At 38.1% G+C, this 22,550-nt stretch overlaps 1 protein-coding gene across 1 annotated transcript in view; it reads left to right on the plus strand.

The window, feature by feature from the left end:
• sema6bb (sema domain, transmembrane domain (TM), and cytoplasmic domain, (semaphorin) 6Bb) overlaps positions 1-22,550 on the plus strand; it is a 121,240-nt gene that overhangs the window by 82,655 nt on the left and 16,035 nt on the right. Inside the window, exons 9-16 of the mRNA XM_079382812.1 lie at positions 638-726; positions 1,743-1,960; positions 10,415-10,546; positions 10,655-10,804; positions 12,690-12,869; positions 15,419-15,559; positions 16,953-17,030; positions 18,280-18,338. Coding sequence (XP_079238938.1) covers positions 638-726; positions 1,743-1,960; positions 10,415-10,546; positions 10,655-10,804; positions 12,690-12,869; positions 15,419-15,559; positions 16,953-17,030; positions 18,280-18,338 — 1,047 coding nt within the window. The remainder of the gene's footprint in view (positions 1-637; positions 727-1,742; positions 1,961-10,414; positions 10,547-10,654; positions 10,805-12,689; positions 12,870-15,418; positions 15,560-16,952; positions 17,031-18,279; positions 18,339-22,550) is intronic.

The raw sequence follows: 22,550 nt of genomic DNA on the forward strand, positions 1-22,550 counted from the left end.
ACAGCATCTTAACCAATATGGAATGTGTGTGTGTGTATGTATATGTATATGTATGTATGTGTGTGTGTGTTTATATAATTAATACCATTACAAATAGATTGTAAATGACATTGACATTTTAAATAGTTATTATAAACAAAAACTTTACACATTTCTCTCACCTCATCCTCGATCTTGGATATTTTTTTCACCGAGGTTGTCACGATGCATTCTGGGGTAGGTTTCGGAATAGAACATTAGTGTCAGGGTCGATAAGGCTTTCTGAGGATTCACATCTGAGTCAGCAGCCAACCTGATGTCAAACTGCACCCCCTCTTCCCATCTTCCTTTGCCCCTGTGGTCTGTGCTCTGATGTGATCTCTCACTGATGCAGCAGAAAGCACATCTGTGTCCTGACTCAAACTGTTGTGTTTTCTCCCTCCTGCTGTCCTGGGTCACTTCCTGTTCCCAAACGCCCTCACTTTTTCTTTCTTTTGGTTTGAATGTCCATTGACTAGATAATGGCCTTATTGGAAAGCAGCCTGTAGTTCAACTCTGTAGTTCAGTCAGATTGGCCTTTCTGAAAATCATGTGATTTGAAGTAGTAGTAATGTGTCCTAAACAGGAAGTACTAATGGTCCTGCTCTGTCTGTTTCAGAGCCGTATTTTGTGAGTGCTGTGGAATGGGGGCCGCATGTCTACTTCTTTTTCAGAGAGATGGCCATGGAGTTCAACTACCTGGAGAAGGTGAGAGAATGGTAGAGTCTCCTGATTCTCAGGTTTTCATCATGAGGAAAAGACCCCAATATTTTCACATGTCTCCTTTCACATGAGTTTCAAAAGAGATCTAAACAATGATAGGTTCTTTGGGGAACCCAAAATGGTTGTTCTATGGCATTGAAACCCTTTATTTTTAAGAGTGTAAATATTTTTTATGCATGACACTAATAACATCAAGATCCTGGGTTTGATTCCCTGGGAAATGATAAAATGTATACTTTGGTACGTAAGTTACTTTGGATGAAAACATCTGCCAAATGGATGAATATAAAGATAGAATTCCTGAGCTACAAACGAGAAAATAGGAGTAAATCTTCCTGTGGGAGATCAGCGGTGGATAGATCAGGAACAAGTGGTGGGAGTAATCTGAAATTGTGTTACCGTATGTCCAGCCTGGCAACATTATTCAAATGTCAATACTAACTACTGTATTTCCAGTCAGACAATGGTATGACCTTTTCCCTGTTTTTGCATAGAATGTTTTATTTAATAATCATGCCCTATAAAGCTGTTTTGAGTGTAGTTTAGGCACACACACAAGTCTTTTTTTCTGTTGTTATTTTTCAGGGCAACTGAAATACCATTCGTCATATAATTTACTGAAAACTGAGAAAAACACATCGACAGAATAACAAGGGTTCCTTTTATGTGAGAATTAGCAATGCAAGACTTCTGCAAGAACAGAATTGTGCTTGCGCAAGCATTTTATACCGCTGGACCTCGAGGAGAACAAAAAACCCACTATGCTTTGGAATCAGCTCCTCTTAAGCGTTTTAGGGAATGCTGACATTTTCATGAATGAATTTATATTATCTTACCCATTTTACGCAGACTAGCTACTCTCCAAAATCTGCTTAAAATCCACAAGGATTAAAAGATTTGGGGCTTTTTTGGAAAGGATTCAGTACTGTTTGATGTGTGTATTATCAAAATGCTTAAAATTCATAATTAATATCTGTTAAATTCATTTTCTCTGACCTTAGGTTGTTGTCTCTCGTGTGGCACGCGTGTGCAAAGCTGATCAAGGCGGTTCACAGCGTGTGCTGGAAAAGCAGTGGACGTCATTCCTGAAAGCTCGGTTGAACTGCTCGATCCCAGGAGACTCGCACTTCTACTTCAACCTCCTGCATTCCACCAGTCCCATCATCCGCATGCACGGCAGGGATATCATCCTCGCCGTCTTCTCCACACCCTCCAACAGGTGGGTCACAGTCTTTAGAAGCAAGCGCTGACGAATCCAGTTCTCGGCAGCAGTCGAGAAACAAGAAAAGAACCACCCACGATGCATATTGCACACAAAAATGGCAAGGACCGGCTGAAATCACTAGCTTCTCTCTGGTTGGTTGGCTTACAGTTGCCAGGAGTCAGGGTGCACTGGTTTTTATCACTCTTCTACTGAGAAAAGTTGTGTTTGCAAGCTTCCAGGCTTCTACAGTGAGCTCTTCTGTAGAAGAACTAGCCGCACGATTTGCCAAAGTTTGCGAGAAATCAGTCTTTGAAAGATTTTGTTGGAAACATTTAATAACACAAAAACAAGATACACCTAAAGATACCTACACTACAGTTCAGAAGTTTGGGGTCAGAAATAAATACTTGTATTCCTCAAGGATGCATTAAATTGATCAAAAGTAACATTTGCATTGCTACAAAAACTGAAAACTAAATCCATCTATTCATCAATCGCCATCTGTTCATCAAAGAATCCTGAAAAATATCACGGTTTCCACAAAAGTTTTAAGTATAATAACTGTTCTCAGCCCTTAGAATAATAGGAAATGTTTTGTTAGCTCCAAATCAGCATATTAAAATGATTTCTGAAGGATCATGTGACACCGAAGACTGGAGTAATGACTGCTGAAAATTCAGTTTTGACATCGCAGGAATACTTTGGATTTTAAAATACATTAAAATAGAAAAGTTATTTTGAATTTTTGATGAAATAAATGCAGCTTTAGTGAGCATAAGAGACTTTAATGCTCAGTGAGCATAAGAGACTTTAAAAACCTAAAATCCTACCGACCCCACATTTTGTAGTGTACATAGTCCAACCTCCAAAAAAACAACAACTCTTATGTACAGTACTGTATAGATCAGGTGACCTCTTTCTGATGAAGTGGGCAGCACTTGGCCAAAATAAGTTGCAATGCAGGCCTTTACACTGCAAGTCTGGCTAAACAAGACTAAGAACCACCAGATTCCAAGCAGACTTTGAATCTCTAGAGATAAACTCCCAAATATAGTGCATTAGCAGCCTCATTGATAGACAGTTGAGCAGGAAATATCATAGCCTGGTGGCAACAGCGGAGCACTGGGAAACGGGTACAGTCGCTCTGGGTGTAGGTCCTCCGGTGGGATTATGGGTGAAAAACCACTGAATATAGAACACTGGTGCGACACTGCAGGGAATATCATTGCAGGTTTTAATGGCATGTAGAGAGGTGCTGCGAGAGAACAGGAGGGGAAGATGGAGATTGATGTATGAATGAGGAATGGAATTGATGTGGTTAGATGTACACATGCTGACAGGCTGTCACCAAGATGTCACACTTAGAGAGGAAAGCAACAACAAAACATGTATTTTTGGGATTAGATTAGATTAGATTAGATTAGATTCAATTTTATTGTCATTTATGCAGAGTACAAGTACAGAGCTAATGAAATGCAGTTAGCATCTAACCAGAAGTGCAAGAATATAGTGTTTTATATACATATAAGTGCAGAGTAAGTGAAGATATGATTTACAGAATGTACAGTGGAATTGCTATATACAGTATTGAGCAGAGTATATACAGAATATAAATAGGAATGCAATGTAGGGATTGTATGTACATTATGAACAGAGCAATGTAGATTATATAGATTACAGATTATATATACACATTATGAACAGCAGAAACGTGAGAACAGTGGTAATAAATAAATACAGCTGGATGAGTGTGCAAAGTATTGATAGAACAATGTATTCTATGCAAAAATAGCAGTAGTGCAATATTTTATAGAAATAGTTTACTGTGGGAGCAAGTGCATGTGCAAGTGCAAGTGCATGTTTTGACAGAGTTTGCAGGAAATAATTACAGGAAAGAATGCGAGAACCCAAAAAGAGGGAGATCTGTCAAGAGGATGGGAGTGAAGACGCTGAAAGAGTCATTACTATAAGAGGAAATACAGAAAAGAGAGAATTGAGAGAAAATGGTTCCTGTATGCATGTTCCTAACCGTGTGTGTGATTGAGGTCTGAGAGTGAATGCTTAAAGGGACAGTTCACCCAAAAATTAAAATTCTCTCATGCTGATATTAAAATTCTGACCTGATTAGGCAATAATATTTTCTAAATTATAGCCAAAAACCGATAAATGTTATAATAAATGTTGTGTGTGGATGTGTACCATTCAAAAATATTAATTTCTTTAAAAGAAATCATTAATTAATACTTAATAATTAAGACTTTCTTTCAGAAAGAATGCATTAAAGTGATAAAATTGATAGTTAAGATATTTATAGTGTTACGATAGATTTCTATTTACAGTAAATGTTGTTTAATTTAACTTTTGTATTCATCAAAGAATCCTAAAACATTTATCTTGGGTTCAACAAAATTATTAAGTAGCACAACTCTTTTCACCATTGATAATATGACATTATTATAATGCATATTATTGTGCTCAAAATAAGCGTATTAGAATGATATTTGAAGAATCCTGTGACACTGAAGACTGGAATAATGGCTGCCGAAAATTCTGAATTCAAAGCAAAGGAACTAACTACATTTTAAAAAATATTTAAAAAAAAATGTAAATTGTAATTTCAATTGTAAATTGTACTGTATTTTTATGAAATAAATACCGCCTTGATCATTATAGGTTTAGTATATCTATTAGTGTTGTTAAATATTAACATTTACTAATATTAAATGACTGCAAAGTCATCTAAATGAAAAATGATTTAAAAAAAATTGGAGTGAATAATGAATGAAATTTCAGATTCTTCCTCAGTTGAAAAATGAATTTCATATCTGGGTGAGCTATGTCTACAGTGTGTGCAAGAGCGTGCATGATGGGTAATATTTTTATGAGACCTGTGTGTGTGTGTGTGTGTGTGTGTGTGTGTGTGACAAATGAAGTGCAATAGAGCACCCTCTGAATGATGGAGGAAGGGCAGGACTCCCAGCATGCAAATGTGTAATTGTGTCAGAGCAGGGGCCAAACCTCAGCAAATGCCAACTCTAATAACATCTCAGTCTGCTAATGGCCGCTCTGGGGGGAGGGGGGGTTGAGAGGAGAAGGGAAAAATGATGAGTATAAGAATGTGGAGGGGGGAGATATTCGCTCAAGGACGAATGAATGAGGCAGTCAATAATAGCCCACATCTTCCCCCACCTCTCCTTCACAAGAGTTAAAAAAACGGACACTTATCTGTGAGAGTTAATCTCCTGCACCCTTATCCTGAGGGCACCGGATCTCAGGCTGAGTTAGAGATGGAGCACCGAGGTGCAGTGGCAGGGAGCATCCAGCTGTACAAGCATTCCTGTCTGCAGCTGCAGTCCTCTATAAACAGCGCAGGGGGCTTCGCCAGCCTGCCGGGAGGATGTGTGGTCTGTTAAAGAGCTCTCAGACAAATTGCCAGGACCGGTTAGTATGTGGCAGACGCAGCAGCAGGGGAGGACTATGGGAATGAGAGGAGGGCACGTTGGGATGTGGTTGAGATGGGTCTAAGTATTATGGGAAGGAGAGTAATAAAGTGCAGACTGTCTTAAAAAGCAGTGACTCATGCTGAATAGAAAGTGGTTAACAGGGCTATTCTGTGGATTTGGAACATTTAGCCAGTTTCTCATAAATTCTGATTATTTATACATGACCAGATTTAAATTCTAAATCTTATTTTAAATATTCATGCTCAGTTTTTCAGAATAAGATAAGCTAAAATAAGATTAGGCATTTTTTGTAATGCTTTATAGGATGTGTAGTTGTTCCTTTATAGAAGACATTACATGTATTGTAGTCTTATACTTTTCTTTTTACTTTTTTCTGGATTTGAGTTCAAAATTTGTTTAAGATACGTGTAAGTATATTTACTGTCAGTTTCGATCAATTTAATACATTCTTGTTGAATAAAAGTATTAATTTCTTTAAAAAAAAATTACTAACACCAAACTTTTGGGTGGTGTCCTTTTTTGCTTCAAATCAAAGTTTGTAATTCTGTGATTCATTTCAGATGGCTTGAAACTCTTTGAGGAATGTTTTTACATCCATTTGGAGAAAATGAATGGGAACAATACTTCCAGAAACTGAGACTGGAAAAATTAGTCATCGTTGCACTCCATTGTACTTTGCTGTAGTGTTTTTTTTTTTTTTTGCCTTTTTCACTTCTTATGCTCATGGACTGTAGTAGATGAAAGGAAGTCACTGGGAAGAAAAGGGAAGAACTAGCATTGCCCACATGAGCCCCACAGCTCATTGAGTCAGAGCATGTGCTAGGGTGTTGAGGATGTTTTCCAGGGCTTGCTTTTCTAGGTGGTGTTGCTGTTTTTGCAATTGTGTCTTTCTTACCCAAAACTTTAGAACATTAAGGTATATGCATTTTTCATCTTTAATTATCTGTCAAGTAAAAAGAAGTCAGATGGCCGCAAAATTTGAGCTGTCAAGCTTGAACCCAGTAACCAATAAACTGATCTGAAGAACCTATATACACACACACACACAGAGAGAGAGAGAGAGAGATACATATATAGGTTATTCAGATCAGTTTATTGGTCAAGAACATTTGAATCACTTAAGAACTACATATTTCAACTCAAGAAACCTATACAGTGAAAAATAGTTCTCTTCAAAACACAGGTTTCACTCTGACAAAAACAGAGCAAGCAGGAGAGAGGTGTTTGCTTCTCATTTGAGCTCCTGATGCTTCGAGGTGTGGGGCCAAGGCTCCAAGCAGGGCAGCAGAGAGATAGTGTGAGATTGTTGTAAATGAGAGGCTGCAGGTGAGATCATCCTCTCAGAGGATCGTGGTGGAAGCAGGAGGAGGATGCAGGGCTCAGCTTGAAGGGAAAATAAAAGAAGGCCCGAATCTGCTGGAGAGGCACACGCTCAACTTTGAAGCAGCTGAGGGACGTATAAAAAGAGAGTGGAGACAGCGAGGGCTCATAAAGGTGGAGAGGAAGTACAGGGATGAGCAGCAGAGAAGTGTTTTGACAGCTCCAAGATGAGATGCACAGAAAGAGACACAGAGGAACTTTTCTGTTTAGCTGTAGCAGACCACACAGTAATTCAATCAGATTGACTTCACTGATCTTTGAATTTGACATATATGTAATACAGATTTGTTTCAAGTGATGGTTCACTCAAAAATAATAATTCTGTCGTCATTTACTCAACCTCATGTCATTCCAAATTTTTCATATTATGTAAAACAGGATTTTCCCTCCTCCTTCCCCTGCCAACGCTGCAAAAAATCATCATCTTAGTATTTTTGTTATATTTTCCAATTACATATAAAATATGAAGACTTGTTTTCAGAGAATTTATCTTTATTATGAGTGTATTTTCTTACTGCACTGGCATATTTTTTCACTTGCCTAAAACAAGTAAAAAATGAGTTAAAATTCTGCTGACGCAGTAAGACTAAATAATACTAAATTCAAGATACAGTCAGTCTTAATATTTTATGAAATGTTGCTTCTCAAGTAAATGTAGTAATTAAAAAAAAAAAATCTTTTGAAATGTGTCATTCAGAAATCTTCATGATATTGAGGTCACAACCAGGAGCTACTCAGTATTATGGTAAACCAGTTATAAGTTATTTTATTTCATTATTTACATTAATGTTTGGGGATAGAAAATGTTCATGTAAAGCTGAATTACAACTGAAAGAATGTTGACCATCACTGTAAGTGGGCTAATAATAAAATGCAACAAAAACAAATATATAATAGCACATTTAACAGACTAAGTAAGGCACAATAATAGTTTGTTTTAGAAAATCATTTTTGTGTTGTGTGTGAAATAAGTTAGGGTAACATTTTAGAACTAGTTGCTTATTAGCATGCATATTAATAGCATATAGGCTGTTTATTAGTACTTATAAAGTTCATATTAATGCATTATTCTGCATTTTACATCCCTTAATCCTACCTTATACCTAAACATAACTACTACAACCACTACCTTACTTACTGTCCACTAATTAGCAGTCTCCCTAGGGAAAACTGTGAATGTGTTCCCTAATGTAAAGTGTTACCTAAATTGGTATATGAAAGAAATTTTTCAAGAAACATACATAAGAAATTCTGTTTTGAAAAGGGTTTGTGTTCTGCCACTGCTGCAAGTTGTTCACCCGTCAGGCCTTTTTGAGAGTCTGAGGGTGTGTGACTGATGACATTGATGATCAGCCTGATATGAGCCTAATGAGGTCTTGTCAGAAAATTGCCTGACTTATGTTTAAGTCCTGTCACTGTGTCTGCTGAATCTGAACAGTTTCAGCACTGTCAATCAGAAGGTCATTCTCAGCTGCTATCTGGCCTACAGCTTCACACACGCACATACAAACCCACTACAGGGTAAAACCGGTAGACATGTGACAGATGTGTCCCACAATGGTATTGGAGACAGCTGTTTATCCTTGCTTCTGCCCCTGAGCTTTACAGACTCTCACATTAATTCCCTCGCAAACCCAGCAAGCCACACTCAAGCACGCCTACATGGACCACAAAGCCCAAATCATCATGGGCGACTTTGTGTGGGTGTCACTCTTTCCGGACCTTAACCTGCCATCCAGTCTCTCAGAGTCATTTATTGGATCCCATAGAATCCTTGAACATAAAGTTACCGTGTGCAATCTGTTTTCAAAGCAGAAGGTGACGTTCTGCAGCTGGGTTTTAGCACCGAGAAGATTGTCAGAGATATAGAGCTCAAGAGAGTGATGCAGAAGGAGTGAATGACTCACCTGTGTCAAGGATGCAACAGAACACAGCTGTGGCTTGTACTTACAAAGTATGTCAGTACCAGGAAATCTGAGGAGGAAATAGAGAGAGAGAGAGAGTGGGTGTAAACGAGAATTGAACTGACTCACCCTGCATGACTCTCTGTTCTCTCTTAAGAAAGTCTTTAAGTGCTGAAAGCTGTCGCTTCTCTGGAGACAAATCACTTCAGGACAGTTCAGAGATTGAAGCTCTGTTTCGCAGGAGGAGGAAAGAGAGTTGCTCTCACTAACCAGGTTTCCATCCACATATTTTTATGCTAATTTTGAGATATTGCATCAAAAATTCCTGTGTGGAGAAACCGAGATATGTCTAAGATTCACAAAATATGCATAAAAAAACAAATAGTTCTGCCTACCTCTTGCAGATTATGCAAGATGTTAATAATTTTAACAAAATAAGAGATTGCATGCTATTTTTATTTAATTATTTTGCGCGCTGGCCTGAATAAGCTATATCACATAACAGATGTTTACATATAATCCTCCACACTCTTAAGACTAAAGGTTCTTTGTTGGTATCAGTGGTTCCATGAAGAACCTTAATCATCCATGGAAGCTTTCCATTGTGCTAAAGGTTATTTGTAAGTTCTTTTAAATGATTAAATTGTTCTGCACACTAAGAAAAAGTGGCTATTTCTTTTCACTGAAAGGTTCTTTGGAGAACCCAAGATTTTTCATGAGATTCCCTGTTTGCCCTGAGCAATTACTACCCACCTCAGAAAAATCCTTCTGGTTCTACACACTCTTTGGTTTTCTGTCATTTTCTGCATATTTGAACCCTTTCCAACAGTTTCTGTATGAATATGACATCCATCTTTCACACTGAGGACAATTGAGCAACTATGTTACAAAAGGTGAAAAAATTATTGTAGCTCAAGAAGGAAAACAGTGCATTAAGAGCTGAGGGGGTTGGACATTTTGAACAGGATTTTGATTACAGATCATATTTTTTCATTTATTTTTTGCCCTTCAGGAACCACATAAAATATTTAGGTTTCCCAGAAAACCAAACAAGTGCAATTTATACTGTTAATCCAATTGATAAGCTTTACACCCCCAGGCTCTTAATGCATCATGTTGCCTTCTTGAGCATCAGTGATCTTTTTTCATTCCCTGAATGACACTTCACATACAACTATATTTTATATAGACAATTTTATTTTATTTAGTTAACAGTTATTGTGCCATTTTAGTGTCGTGTGTTACCCTGATGGTGGTTGTGTGTGTGACCTTGCACACTGTCTATACATTATTCTTGGCCATGGTTTATGGACAGGCACCTTATGAAGAACTCTGACTCATCATGTGGCTTTCTGTTGTGCCACTTGTATTATCATTGGAGAAACCCAAGTACGTTTCTCACAGTTGCATTTGTGCACCGCTGCATTCTTGAATTAGATCCTCTGTGGGAGGAAAAGGTCAGTGAGTGGAAGAGCTTGTAGTCACCCAAGATTTCCGGTGACAGCTTTGGACAATATTCTCTGCTCTGTTTGCCTTGCAATGTCTGTCCAACTACCCACTGTACAGATCTATTCAAGGCTGTCAACTGATGTGTTTTCAACATGTTTGTAATAAACGAAATCCTTTTTATGTTGCAAGTCTCCTTCAGCTCAGAGCAGTATCATGGAAAAAGAACAGGTCTGATATCACGTAATAAGGACATTTGTGCTGTATTTTTGCAGTATTCCGGGCTCTGCAGTGTGTGCTTTCGACATGGAACAGCTGGCCGGAGTGTTTGATGGAAGATTTAAAGAGCAGAAATCGCCCGAGTCGATATGGACACCTGTTCCAGATGAGGTTGTGCCCAAACCGAGGTACCGAATGAAATGACATTTACAACTCTAGAGAGTGTTTTATGTCCTCAAATGCCAACCTGCAGTGAAAAAGTTTATAATAATGTGCTGTGTTTGTGAATTTCTCAGGCCGGGTGGTTGTGCTGTACAAGGCTCCAAGTTCAATTCCTCCAATTCTTTCCCTGATGACATGTTAACTTTTGTCAAGACCCATCCACTGATGGATGAAGCCGTCCCAGCACTCGGTCAGAGACCATGGATTGTTAGGACAATGGTCAGGTGAGGACAACTTTCTCTCAGATATCCTAGACCAGATTCTCTACTGTTACAAGGGTCATGAACGGCATTTTCTTATTATTTTGTACTGTCCTCTGCGGTCTCCTTATAATGTTTTCAAGATTTTAACATCAAAAAACATTATAATTTAGAAGTAATAGGCTATTTTCTGTCCTGTGTTTGATCCCCCACATCAGAACGATCTGTTTGAATAGGCATGGCAGATTATAGACTCGTGCCCACTGCTGTGATTGGCTTGCAGTTGTGTATGTTTCACAGCCAACATCCTTCATAGATGGACACTGCTGTGATTTAGGTCAAAACGCCTAAATTCTCAGTACATATCAAACAATCTGTAATAACACACAAAGCAATAGTGATCACATAATAAAAACAGTTACTCACACTTGTGTGTTGCAGCATGTAACAAGAAGTCCACTGAGGCAAGCGTAGTGATGAACCCAAGTGCAGTTTATTTACAATGGTGATATTCAAAATACAAACATAATCCGAGACTTGACTTGATTTGACATGAAACAGACTTGGCATGAAACAGACTTGACGTGGCATGAAACAAACTAGACTCACCGACAGCAGGTTACAACAACAATACATGACAAGAAACAAAGGCAATGACATGGCTACTTATAGCAAACAAGGAGGGTCACATGACATGAGCAAACCAATGGGAAACAAGACACATAACTTGTCCAACCAATGAGCAGACAGAACTGATAATCACATGACAAGACAATAACCAACATGACACACAGACAAGGGGAGCAAATGGCAAGAACAGGAAACAAGGCAAAATATCAAAATAAAAGCCAAGAAAACCTAAACCCAAGAACAAAAACAAAACCCCACATTACACAGCATTACTGTCGGATTCAATATCGCCGGCACAACATCACTTCTTCATCTTCGTCATCTTTTAGACTGTTTTTTCCCGCAACTTGGTACTGCACAGCATCCTGTTGTCTTCGGAGCCATCTTTATAGTTTGATTTCTGCATTTGCCTCTCTTGTTATTTATACTACATAAGATAATCGGTGGGTGGGGCTAAACAGGCAGTGTTGTAGAAGCACACGCTGATCTTCTGAGGCAGTGTTTAGACGCACTATTACATCATAGAGTGGCACATTCCACAAGCTGTTATTTTTGCAGATTGGCTTCAGTATAAGCTGTTTTTAGACTAACGAGAAAGTTTTGAGTTCTGAAACACAGGATGTATAGTACAATGACCTCTTATGTCAAAAAATCAAGGGAACTTTGATTTCTCAGTTCATGATCCCTTTAAAACATGCCTTCAAGACATGAAGGTTTCTGGTTTGTCATTGGTCTAAAGAGGACTAGTGCTTCTAGATGAGCTATCAGGTCAACCATCTAGACTACCAACAAATGATCAACTTCAACCAAGCTTCAGAAGGCAGATTCTTCACAAACTTGAAGCAAAGGAACACATAATGCACATTAAATTTAGCTGCTAACTTCTCCCCATCATTCTTTTCTTCTTTAAGATCCATGCTAAACATTTGAACGACCGTCTGTGATGTCTGCTATCATTAGTATCTGTCCAATCTCAGTCCTCAGACTATGGGGTTCCAGCAGCTGGGGTTTCTCAGCATCCCACAGGGCACAACAAGATTATAGTGACAAGTTGTGTCATTTCAAACACTCTGGGAGATCGTCCTATTTTAGAGAGCTGAATCATTCTAGTAGAGCAGTTTTGGCTGTTTCCTCAAGATATGCCAGTTTGTCAATGCAAATTGCTTTTCGTATTTGTGCATTTTGTTATTTTGACATGAGGTTTTGGTTTACAATTTAATACCTTTTTTCCTCTCAGCCTCATTTGAGAATGAATTAAGTTGTCTTCTGTCGCTTTCAGATACCAGCTCAACAAAATGGTGGTAGACACAAACGCTGGTCCTTATGGCAACCAGACAGTCCTCTTTCTGGGTTCCAGCCGAGGGACCATCCTTAAATTCCTCGTCACCCCCAACAGGGATAACACAGTGACCAACTACAATGTGTTCCTCGAGGAACTGGAAGGCTACAACCCGGACAGGTAGAGGTTAATGCTGAAATACACGCTTTGGTGATTGTTTTATGCAGAGAATCACAAGTCATGGCATGTAAACAGATTGAGCATTAGCTGGTCATTATCTCTTGTGGAAAGCAGCAGGGGTTTGCAGGCAACACTCATTTTCCATGGATAAAGTGTTAATTGCATCTTCATCCAGACAGACTGTTTAGTCTGTTTCTCCTCACATACTGTACACACTTTCTATCTCAAAAAATTATTAAACGTTTTACACACTAAACCAAAAACATGGTAAATCAGGTTAATTTCCGTGTAATTTATCTGTATTAACAGGAGTGTGTATGTGAGAGCGTGACGGCTTTGACAGTGCTAGCTGTGTCTAGCGCAGCGGGAAGCCAGCTAATCAGGGGAGTGTAGATGGAGTAATCAGATCAGCCTCCGATCATGCTGGCCTTGCATAACCTCTGCCATCTCTCATCACGCGGTGGTGAAGTGGTAAATTGTTTGACGCGCAGGGTCAGGGAGTCCGCGACCGACAGAAACCATTCAAAAATGTCAGTGTCATCATCCATATCGATCAAAACACTGTAGTGAAGACAACAATGACATAATGGAGGCTAGAGTGTTAATTTAAGTCAATCTTTTTATTCACTCTTTCCTTTTTATCTTGCCGTCTTTGTAGCATCTGTGTAAGATGTCTGTCTTTTTTTGTTCCTTATAGGTTTTCTTGCTTGTTTTCTGTGATCTAACTATAGCAGTGGTTCATTTTCATCTTACATCTTCTGTTTCACTCTCCTACTCGTATGTGTCAAGAGAGGCTGCTTTTTTCTTCTTAAATCAGTTTAAACTTGCCAGTTGCACCTCTTTATCTCACCCTCTGTCTGTTCGCTTCCTGTCTCTCTCTTTTGTCACTTGTTTTGTCTGCCTAAAAATGGAGCTGCACGACTGCAATGATTCATTCATTAATTTTTGTTCGTCTTTCTAACAACTCAATTTTCAACTAGGGCTGTTAATTAAACGTGTTAATTTAGTGAGATTAATTCTCACAAAATAAAAAAAGGTAAATGAACAAAAATAAGATAATAAAACTATTCATTTGAACAAAATTTATGTATATACTGTGTGTGTGTGTGTATATATATATATATATATACATACATATATATATATATATGTATGTATGTATGTATGTATGTATGTATGTATGTATGTATGTATGTATGTGTGTATGTGTGTATGTGTGTATGTATGTGTATGTATGTATGTATGTGTATGTATGTATGTGTATGTATGTATGTATGTATGTATGTATATATATATATGTATATATGTATATGTGTATGTGTATATATGTATTTACATGCATATATTTATATTCCTATATTTTATATTATATATAAATATATTTAACACATAAACATAACATGTTTTTCATGAATATATACAAGCACGTGTTTGGATTTATATATACATAATAAATATACACAGTATACACACATTATGTAAACAAAAACTTTTATTTTGGATGCGATTAATCATTTGACAGCGCTTTTATACAGCACACATATGTATATTACATTAAAATAATTACATTAATTTAATGGCATGTTATGTAATTATTTTTATTCATTTTTAATTGGTTGAGTAATATTTTCAACATAGTTTTTCTAGTCTCTAAATCATTTTGCTTCTCAAGTTAATTTGTTTTTACAGCTTTTAAATTTTTTCTCTATAAAATGAGATTAAAATACTGATTAGGAAAATGACTTTTTGAAGCAAGCTTGATCTCATTTCTGATGGCCTTTAGTAAGTGTGGCTCATTACTCAGATCCAATGCATAAATTACTAATGATTTCTCCGCTGCTACCGAGGCCATTATAGTACGCATTTCTTTAACCATATGTATGTGTGCGTATGTATACAAACAAATGCGTTTCAAGCCAGTATGGCAGGTGCAAGAGAGATACTCTAAGTGGTAAGTGCCAATTAAGTGTAAAGTACAGAGGAGTGGGTGGTTGCCAGAGTCCTAGATATCAATCAGATTAGTTACTGAGGCCAAGCACAAAGTGACAACACATTAATGTGATATCACATTAATATGACATGCGTTTTCTTTCTGAAGCCCTTTACGCCTCATCCTGTTTTTCATTCAGAGGGTGAAAGTTAGTGTAGTTTATTAGAGACATACTATATAACAAGCCGTTATCTTAATAGATAAATGCCCTTGCTTTGAAATTGCAAGATTTAAGATAGCAAACAAACTTTTATAAATAAGCTCCCATGTTTAGTCTGTTAAAAGGATTGTGCAAAAGAAATGCAATAGCTAGCTTGAGGTTTTGCTCGCCTACCTTCACGTCATTAGTTCCTGTTAACCGCACAGCATTATATTGTGTTAAGATAAACATTATCAGACTGTGTTAGGCTTGACTGTTTAGACTTTATTAATTTAGGTTCGGGTCACGTCATTCTGTATTAAACTGTGTTTGAGTGTGTTCAAGTTGCAAATTGTGTTTGACTTTCTTCCTGCACTCTTTTAATTTGTTGCAAATTGATTTGGACTGTGTGTGTTCCAGGTGCGGGACGGACTCTCCTCAGGCCAGGCAGCTGCTCTCTCTCATGCTGGACCGCATCAGTCACAGCCTCCTACTGGCTTTCCCTTCTTGTGTGATCAAAGTGCCTGTAGCACGCTGCCAACTCTATTCCCGCTGCATGAAGTGAGTGGCATATACACACATTTAGTTAGCACACTAAATGAGGACACATCATATAGTCTGTTGTTTTTACCATATATAAATCAAATTATAAATTCAATAATATTATTTTGTATTTTTAGATTAATATATTGTTTCATTATATTATAAATACTATGTATTTAATTTTATTAATTTGAAATATTATCAATATTTAATTTGTGTATTAATGTAATGTTGATTTTAATATTGTTATATAAAAATATATATTTATATAAAATATTAAAATAAATATTATATATTATTTAGAAATCGGTTTTATTTATTTTAATATTTATTTTACATTTTTAAATTACCAAGGAAGATATTATAGAAAATCACTGAATCTGGTCAATTTCATATTGCTTGTTTGCTGGGTTTGAACAGTCACAATGTCTGCAGAATTATTGCAAAGCACTAGGAGACAGATACCATGCCAAATACAAAGCACTGGGATGGTCAAAGAAGACTAGCGAGCATTTTGACAGGAGGTTGAAAATCCCCTCAAGTTGTGACAGCTTCAAAATAACTTCCAAAGTCTTGAATAAGACGTGCAATTGTGAGGAACCTCCAGTTTCTGGAACTTGCAAGGCCAGTATTTAGGATGTGTTTGGAGATTGAACGTGTAATTTCGAACACAATAACAATTCACGCATGCAGCGAAGGCGTTCCTTAATCCCTTTGAAAACCTTTGGGAAATTCTAAATCTGAATCGAAGCTGATGAATAAATCTCAGCTTTGGGATAAATTTAAGGAAGCCTGGCAAGAAATGATACACGACACATGCACATAGCTTTTTGAGTAATGCCCAAGAGAACGGCTTTTATAATCAAAAAACAAGGGAGGACCAGAGAAATATGAATAACAGATTATATTGAGGTCAATGTATGCTTTATTTCCTGTAAGCTATGTGTTATTTTTATAGACATGTTTTTTTGCATTGTATAAAACCATATTCTATGGATAAGCTATAGTTTATACATCCCATTGACTTATTAGTAATATTTTAAATAAAACTGTTTAAAATAATCCTGAACTTAAACCTATGCCTAAAATATGACTTTTGTGAACAATGACATCATTTAGTGTCTTTGTGAACCACCTGTCCTTTTTAGTACAATCCCAACAATTGTTTATACTGTAGCTCTCAGCTCTAGGATAGTTTTGTGGTCCTGTGATCGCTGGTCACCAGCCTGTGCTCTGTGTCTGTGCCTGTGGGCCATCGGTGCAGCCCAGTGAGGCGCACTAACACATGTCACACGTCTAATGTGTGCACTGAACCAGCTGGATCATACTTGGATGAAATCCAGTGGAATTAAACTATATACTGTCTGGTACCGTAGGGGTACCATTCATGCTTGTGTCTGTTCTTTCACAGGAACTGCATCGCCTCACGGGATCCCTACTGCGGCTGGACCAGAGGAAGCACCTGCTCTTTCCTCCGTGCGGGTACAAGGTGAGATTTGGCAATGTACCTACTGACATAACCTACCTATTTTTTTACTTAAACAACAAGATTTCCATTTTCAGAAAAAGCGCATGTCCAAAAAACACTAGTTTTTGTGTTCTGCCTCTGTTTAAATACACTTTTGAAAATCTATCCCTCCTCAGAGAGATGCTTTTATTGAGTTCTGTGTGCAAATACAGGTTGTCTGCCGGTACTCTGAGATCAAAACGTGGAGACCGTTTTACCTCAGTGCAGTTATGCAATTACAGCTCTTTGGCTGGATCTGATTTGATTTACCAAGGACAGTCAACCTGTGGATCGATTCTGTCTCGCATAATACTGAAAAATTCTCACGAATTGAATTTCACAGCAGAAAAAACTATATAGATGTAGTTCTAATTACTGCCACTTGCTAATATACACACACAGCGGATATGCAAAACGAGTTCAGAGACTTTCTGTCGGCTGTTTATCAGTCTGTATATGCTTCTCAATGCTACGATACAGCTAATGTTCATCCTCAGGAGAGCGGCGGGAAGGAATCTGCGTGCTCATTTAAATTCTCTGGGTGGTTCACCGCTGTAGTATAAGAAACTCAGCCATCTTCTCTCAGAGGAGTTCTGGAGATTACAGCTCTGCGCCTGCAGTTTGTAGAAACATTATATTCTATAGACATTTCACAGAAAGCGTTTAACCACACAGGTTTAAGCGTATCTTATGAAAAACTAAGACGCTGGCAGTAAAAGACCCCTGGCTGCCTTGTTGTCCTGGGCTTTAACTAATTGCCAACGGTAGTGGAATGAGGCTGGTCCCCTGGTGCACGCTTCTGCTGTGCGTAGCCTTCAGCCTTTCCTCTGTTTGACTTATGCGGTTGGAAGAAAGCCATTCGTGAGCCGACTGCAGTCATTTTTCTTCATTAATGTGGCTTTAAGGTAACACAGAGCATCTCTAATAGAGCACTGTGATTCCTCTGTTTGCAAGACTTGATCAAGAGCGCAGATTGAGTTTCTGCACACATCCTGTACAAGCTTTTAATGTGCAATATCACTTATTATTGAACCCAAGAGCACAAAACCAAGACATTTTAGAAGAACCCTTCAAGACAACATTAAAAATTGTGTTTTCTTTAAAAAAAAAAAAGAGAGAGAGAGAAAATACAGAGGCATTAATGTAATTGAGACGGTGCAGTTTTATGGCCTGTTTATGTGGTTTGCTGATGAATGTTTCTACTACTGTTCTTTCTCCCATTTCACCACAGGCTTCCCTTCGAGCAAGACATCGAGCACGGAAACACTTCTCACTTGGGCGACTGTGATGGTAAGAGAACATTTTTATTACAACAATAAAACTTTTCACTGTGACCTCCCGTTCTCTCCCCTCGTCCCGTCAGACCTGCAGCCGCCGTCGTTTTACGCCCCATTTTGAGCTTCTGTTCTGCTGCAAGAGCCTCAGTTTGGGTGCATGGAGATCACAAATTGCGCTTTCTATTTATAGTTCCCCTTTCATCTCCGATTATGTTCGTGTTGGAACAGCGTCGAGTTCTGGGTGAGCCTCTCTTGGTGGGGTTCATCGCAGCAAATCAATCGTTCAGTCTGAAATATTCACTTGCTGTAGAACCCCTTTGATCTCACCGCTGATTCTGCACAGACACTGGTGCACGTTAATCCTGGGTCCACCACAGGAGACCTCGCTCATCTGCTGTGAGCCACAAACACTCGGATGTATAAATATTGCATAATGATCATGTCTGCCTGGCTGGATTTTAATCTGCTCATCAGGAGCTTTTGAAGTTTTCCAGCCCCTGTTACAGTTGCGGTGCAGAAGCCAGAATGTAATGGGGTGGTAGGGCCAACTGCTGTATTTGCTAATGTGTTTCCTAATGGAGAAGATCAGTAAGTCGGGAAAAAACATAGTAACTTTGTCACAGCTGCATGAATAATGTGATGTAAGAGATTCTTGTTTTCAATATTCTTGCAAACCTAATGTTTTTAAAATGAGCACATGTTAGTCTGGTTCCAAAACCTAGTAAGCTGTCTACTTGGACTAAATTTTAAAGAATGCAAAGATAGCTACTTTTGGCCAAATACTAAAGCAGCATTGCTTATATCCTTTGCATTGAACACAATCCCAGAATGTCAAATGAGAGAAATTTCAATGAGAGAGAATGTTAAATTCATTAACTTTAATGCATTGGGTATCATGAACTAACCTAATAAACAATAGTTTTTACAGCATTTATAAATCTATATTAATGTTTAGTTAATCATAATTACTTGTATGTGTAATTATATATTTTGAATTTAATTTATACTAATCTTCATCGTTAATGTTCATTATACGTAATACATTAATGTTCATTTATACAACGGGAAAAGTTAAAAATGTATGTTTATGTAAAAAGTATAATTTAATAAATCATGTAAAAGTATTTTTAATTGTTATTTCATGACTTTAGTTTTATTAATCATGATATTGCATATACCTATACTTCTGTTTCATTCAGGATTGTATGTATCATAACTTGTTCTTTCAAATTTGACTATTTTACCTAGTATGATATTTGTGTTATAAGCTCACCAACCTGCTAGCCTCAAACCCTATTAAAATCAATTGTGAGTCGAGTCTGCTGTGAGGAATTGCTACTTGCTCATTTTTGAGGTAAATAATAAAAATAAAATAAATCCTTGAAGCAAGATAAATTTACTTGAGAAGCAACACTGCATTAGATATTAAGGCATGTTTTCAGTTCTGGTGTTTTTTGTCTCACTGTGCTGGCAGATATTTTTTTCACTTATTTTAAGTATAAACAAGTTAAAATCAAGTGAATAATTTGCCAGTGCTGTAAGACAAACACTCTCACACTCAAAATAATATTTATGAAAATAATCTTAATATCTTATGCTGTGTTGCTTCTTGAGTAAATTTATCTTATTTAATTTAGATTTAGACAAGCACTAGCTTACACAAACCAGTCTTGATCAGCATGTAAATGCATGCTGGTTTAAGCTGGTCTGAAAGGCGGGGTGTCTCTCTAGTGACTCTTAGACTGGGGACTTGCATGGACAGCGTCTCATTCTTCATCCTTAATAAGTCTTGTGTAAATAAGTGTTTGCTTGCAAGGCTTTGATCAGCAGACCGCATGTCACATCCATCACGCTCCTCGAGTGCCGTTCTCCTGGGCCTGCAGTGCAGAGAGACACAGGCCAGGGGTTGAGAAGTGGGCAGTTTAGAGGATGTAGCACTGCATCCATCACGGTTTGTAGCTGGTGACTGGCTTTCATCTCCTGCTGGGAGGGGTTGCAGACTCTGATTCGAGGGGCAGCCTCAGTGATGGAGATCCCCTGGATGAAACTGAACTTCGTATGACCCCAGATGTCCACATGCATGTCCGAGAGGGCGTATAGACGGCTCATGTTAACAGCCTCTGCATAACGACAGAAAAATGGTCAGTGGAAGTGGGGGCAGAGGAGAAGAATTGATTTTCATCTCGTCTCTCTCTGACTCGGTCTGGGCTGAATGATTACGAAGGGTGGGGTCCATAAACCAGCGAGGGAGATGCAGAGGACGAAATGGTACATATAGAGGTGAAGTAAAGCAAGTATAGATGGAGAGCTGGAGGTGGTTGTCAGACAAGCTGGAGCCCGTGACGGAGGGCAAGTGTCTGGGGTGGGGTAGGGTGCAGAGACTGGGCCGTGAGTGATGTAGAGCGCAAGCTCTGATATCTACTGTGTCACAGAACCGTCACTGCTGCAATTCCCAAAGGCCTTGCGCTGCTATAACTCTCTGACATGCTCCCGTTGCCTGCTGTACAGCAGAAGCAATTTCTCATTCCCTCGCTCTTTCTACCTCTCTGGGTTTAAAAATAGTGCAATTTTTCTCACTCTATTTCTCAAAAACCAGTACTTTGTAAAACTGCAGTATAAACAGACTGGCTAGTTGACGGATAACATGGACATCAACTTTTGTTGTCAACTTAGAGATGTTTTGCATTTTAGATTTTTTTTTATTGTAATAAATCACTTTTTTGCTAGTTGGTCATATACATTATTTAGTGATTTTGGCAAACAGATGTAATTTAGTTTTTGGTTTTTTTTGGTACTGTTTAGTATGTTTTCAGATTTTAACGTGGCCAGTATGTTAATAAAATTAAAGATTTTTTCTTTCATTTCAGAAAACGGTCTATTAACTGCAGTGCAATAAAATGGCTAGTTCAGAAATAACATATGCATTTTAATGTCTTAAAAGGATTATTGCCATTTTGCTTATCCAAGGCTTCTAATGTCAACTGCTTTATTTTAGTTTAGTTCAAAAAAGTCTGATAAACCACTTTGTTGCAAATTTATCCTATGATTTTAATTTGACGCAATTTAATTCAGGAGGAGTAATGCTTTACATTTTTTGTTTCAATAAATCCTCTCTTTGGACTGTTTAGAAAGTTTTAAGTTAAAAAGTTACAGTATGTTAATGGTACATCAAGCTCTTTTCATCTCAAAAGAGCAAGGAAACTTTGATTTGTCATTATATGACCCGTTAAGTGGTCCTGCAGTGAGACAAATGAGTTTTTAAAAGTTATTTTTAGTCTCTCAATTAATATGAGATTGCATAAAAGCTGCATGCATAAGAATTAGAAAGAGCAAGAGGAAAATTTCAGTTGAAATGGTGCATAGCTTGTCACGTTGCAGGGCACTTGTGGACGATGGTAACTGCCCAAATATATCTCTCTGTATCTTTCTTCCACCTTCACTTCACCTTGGAGTTTGAGTAACCGATCAGGCAGTTCCTGCCGCTCTGTCTCGGTTTGCTCATCAGTGTGAGGACCATAATTAGAGATGCGCCTGCTCTTCCTGTGCCCTGACCAAGCACTTAGCGATCTGCTTCAGAATGTCAACTCTCCTTTTGCCTGATGCTCCAAGGGGAAGCTGATCAAAGTAGATGTAGACATCAGATGCTTTAATTTAACTGACCTGTGAGGCCTGCCCTCAGAGGCCTGAGACACGGCCGCCAACAGCCACTTGTCATTCTGCATTTTGAGGGCCTATCTCTTTGGCTTTATCTTTCTGTTTCTCTCTCTCAATTAGGGGAGGCATGCCAGGTTGTGAATTCTTGTGTAATGATAGCCGATGACTACACTAGCAGCAATAGCTGTGCTCAAAAATCAACAACAGTGCTTGAAACGATTAACTTGTTTGTTGTTGGAATGAGTACATGTTGTATAAAGAGAGAAATGCTGGCTTGAGAGAGAATAGCATGACATTTTACATTCCAGCCTGGGCGGACACTTTGCTCTCTCGCCTGATCTTACCTCAATGTGGTGTTAAGTCAGCCATATCGATTGCCGGATTAGTTGCTAATTTAATGCTCCTTAAACATCAATAGTATCTCTTTCATTGTAAAATTGCAGGTCATGTGAGGGGTCGAGTCGAAGTGAATTATTATGCCAAAGGAAGTAAAACCAAAATATACATTCCGTACATATGTACTACTGTTCAAAAGTTTTGGGTCACTTTTTTTGTAAGGAAAATACTTTTC

This window comes from Barbus barbus (genome assembly GCF_936440315.1).
Source record: "Barbus barbus genome assembly, chromosome: 28".
NCBI lineage: Eukaryota > Metazoa > Chordata > Actinopteri > Cypriniformes > Cyprinidae > Barbus > Barbus barbus.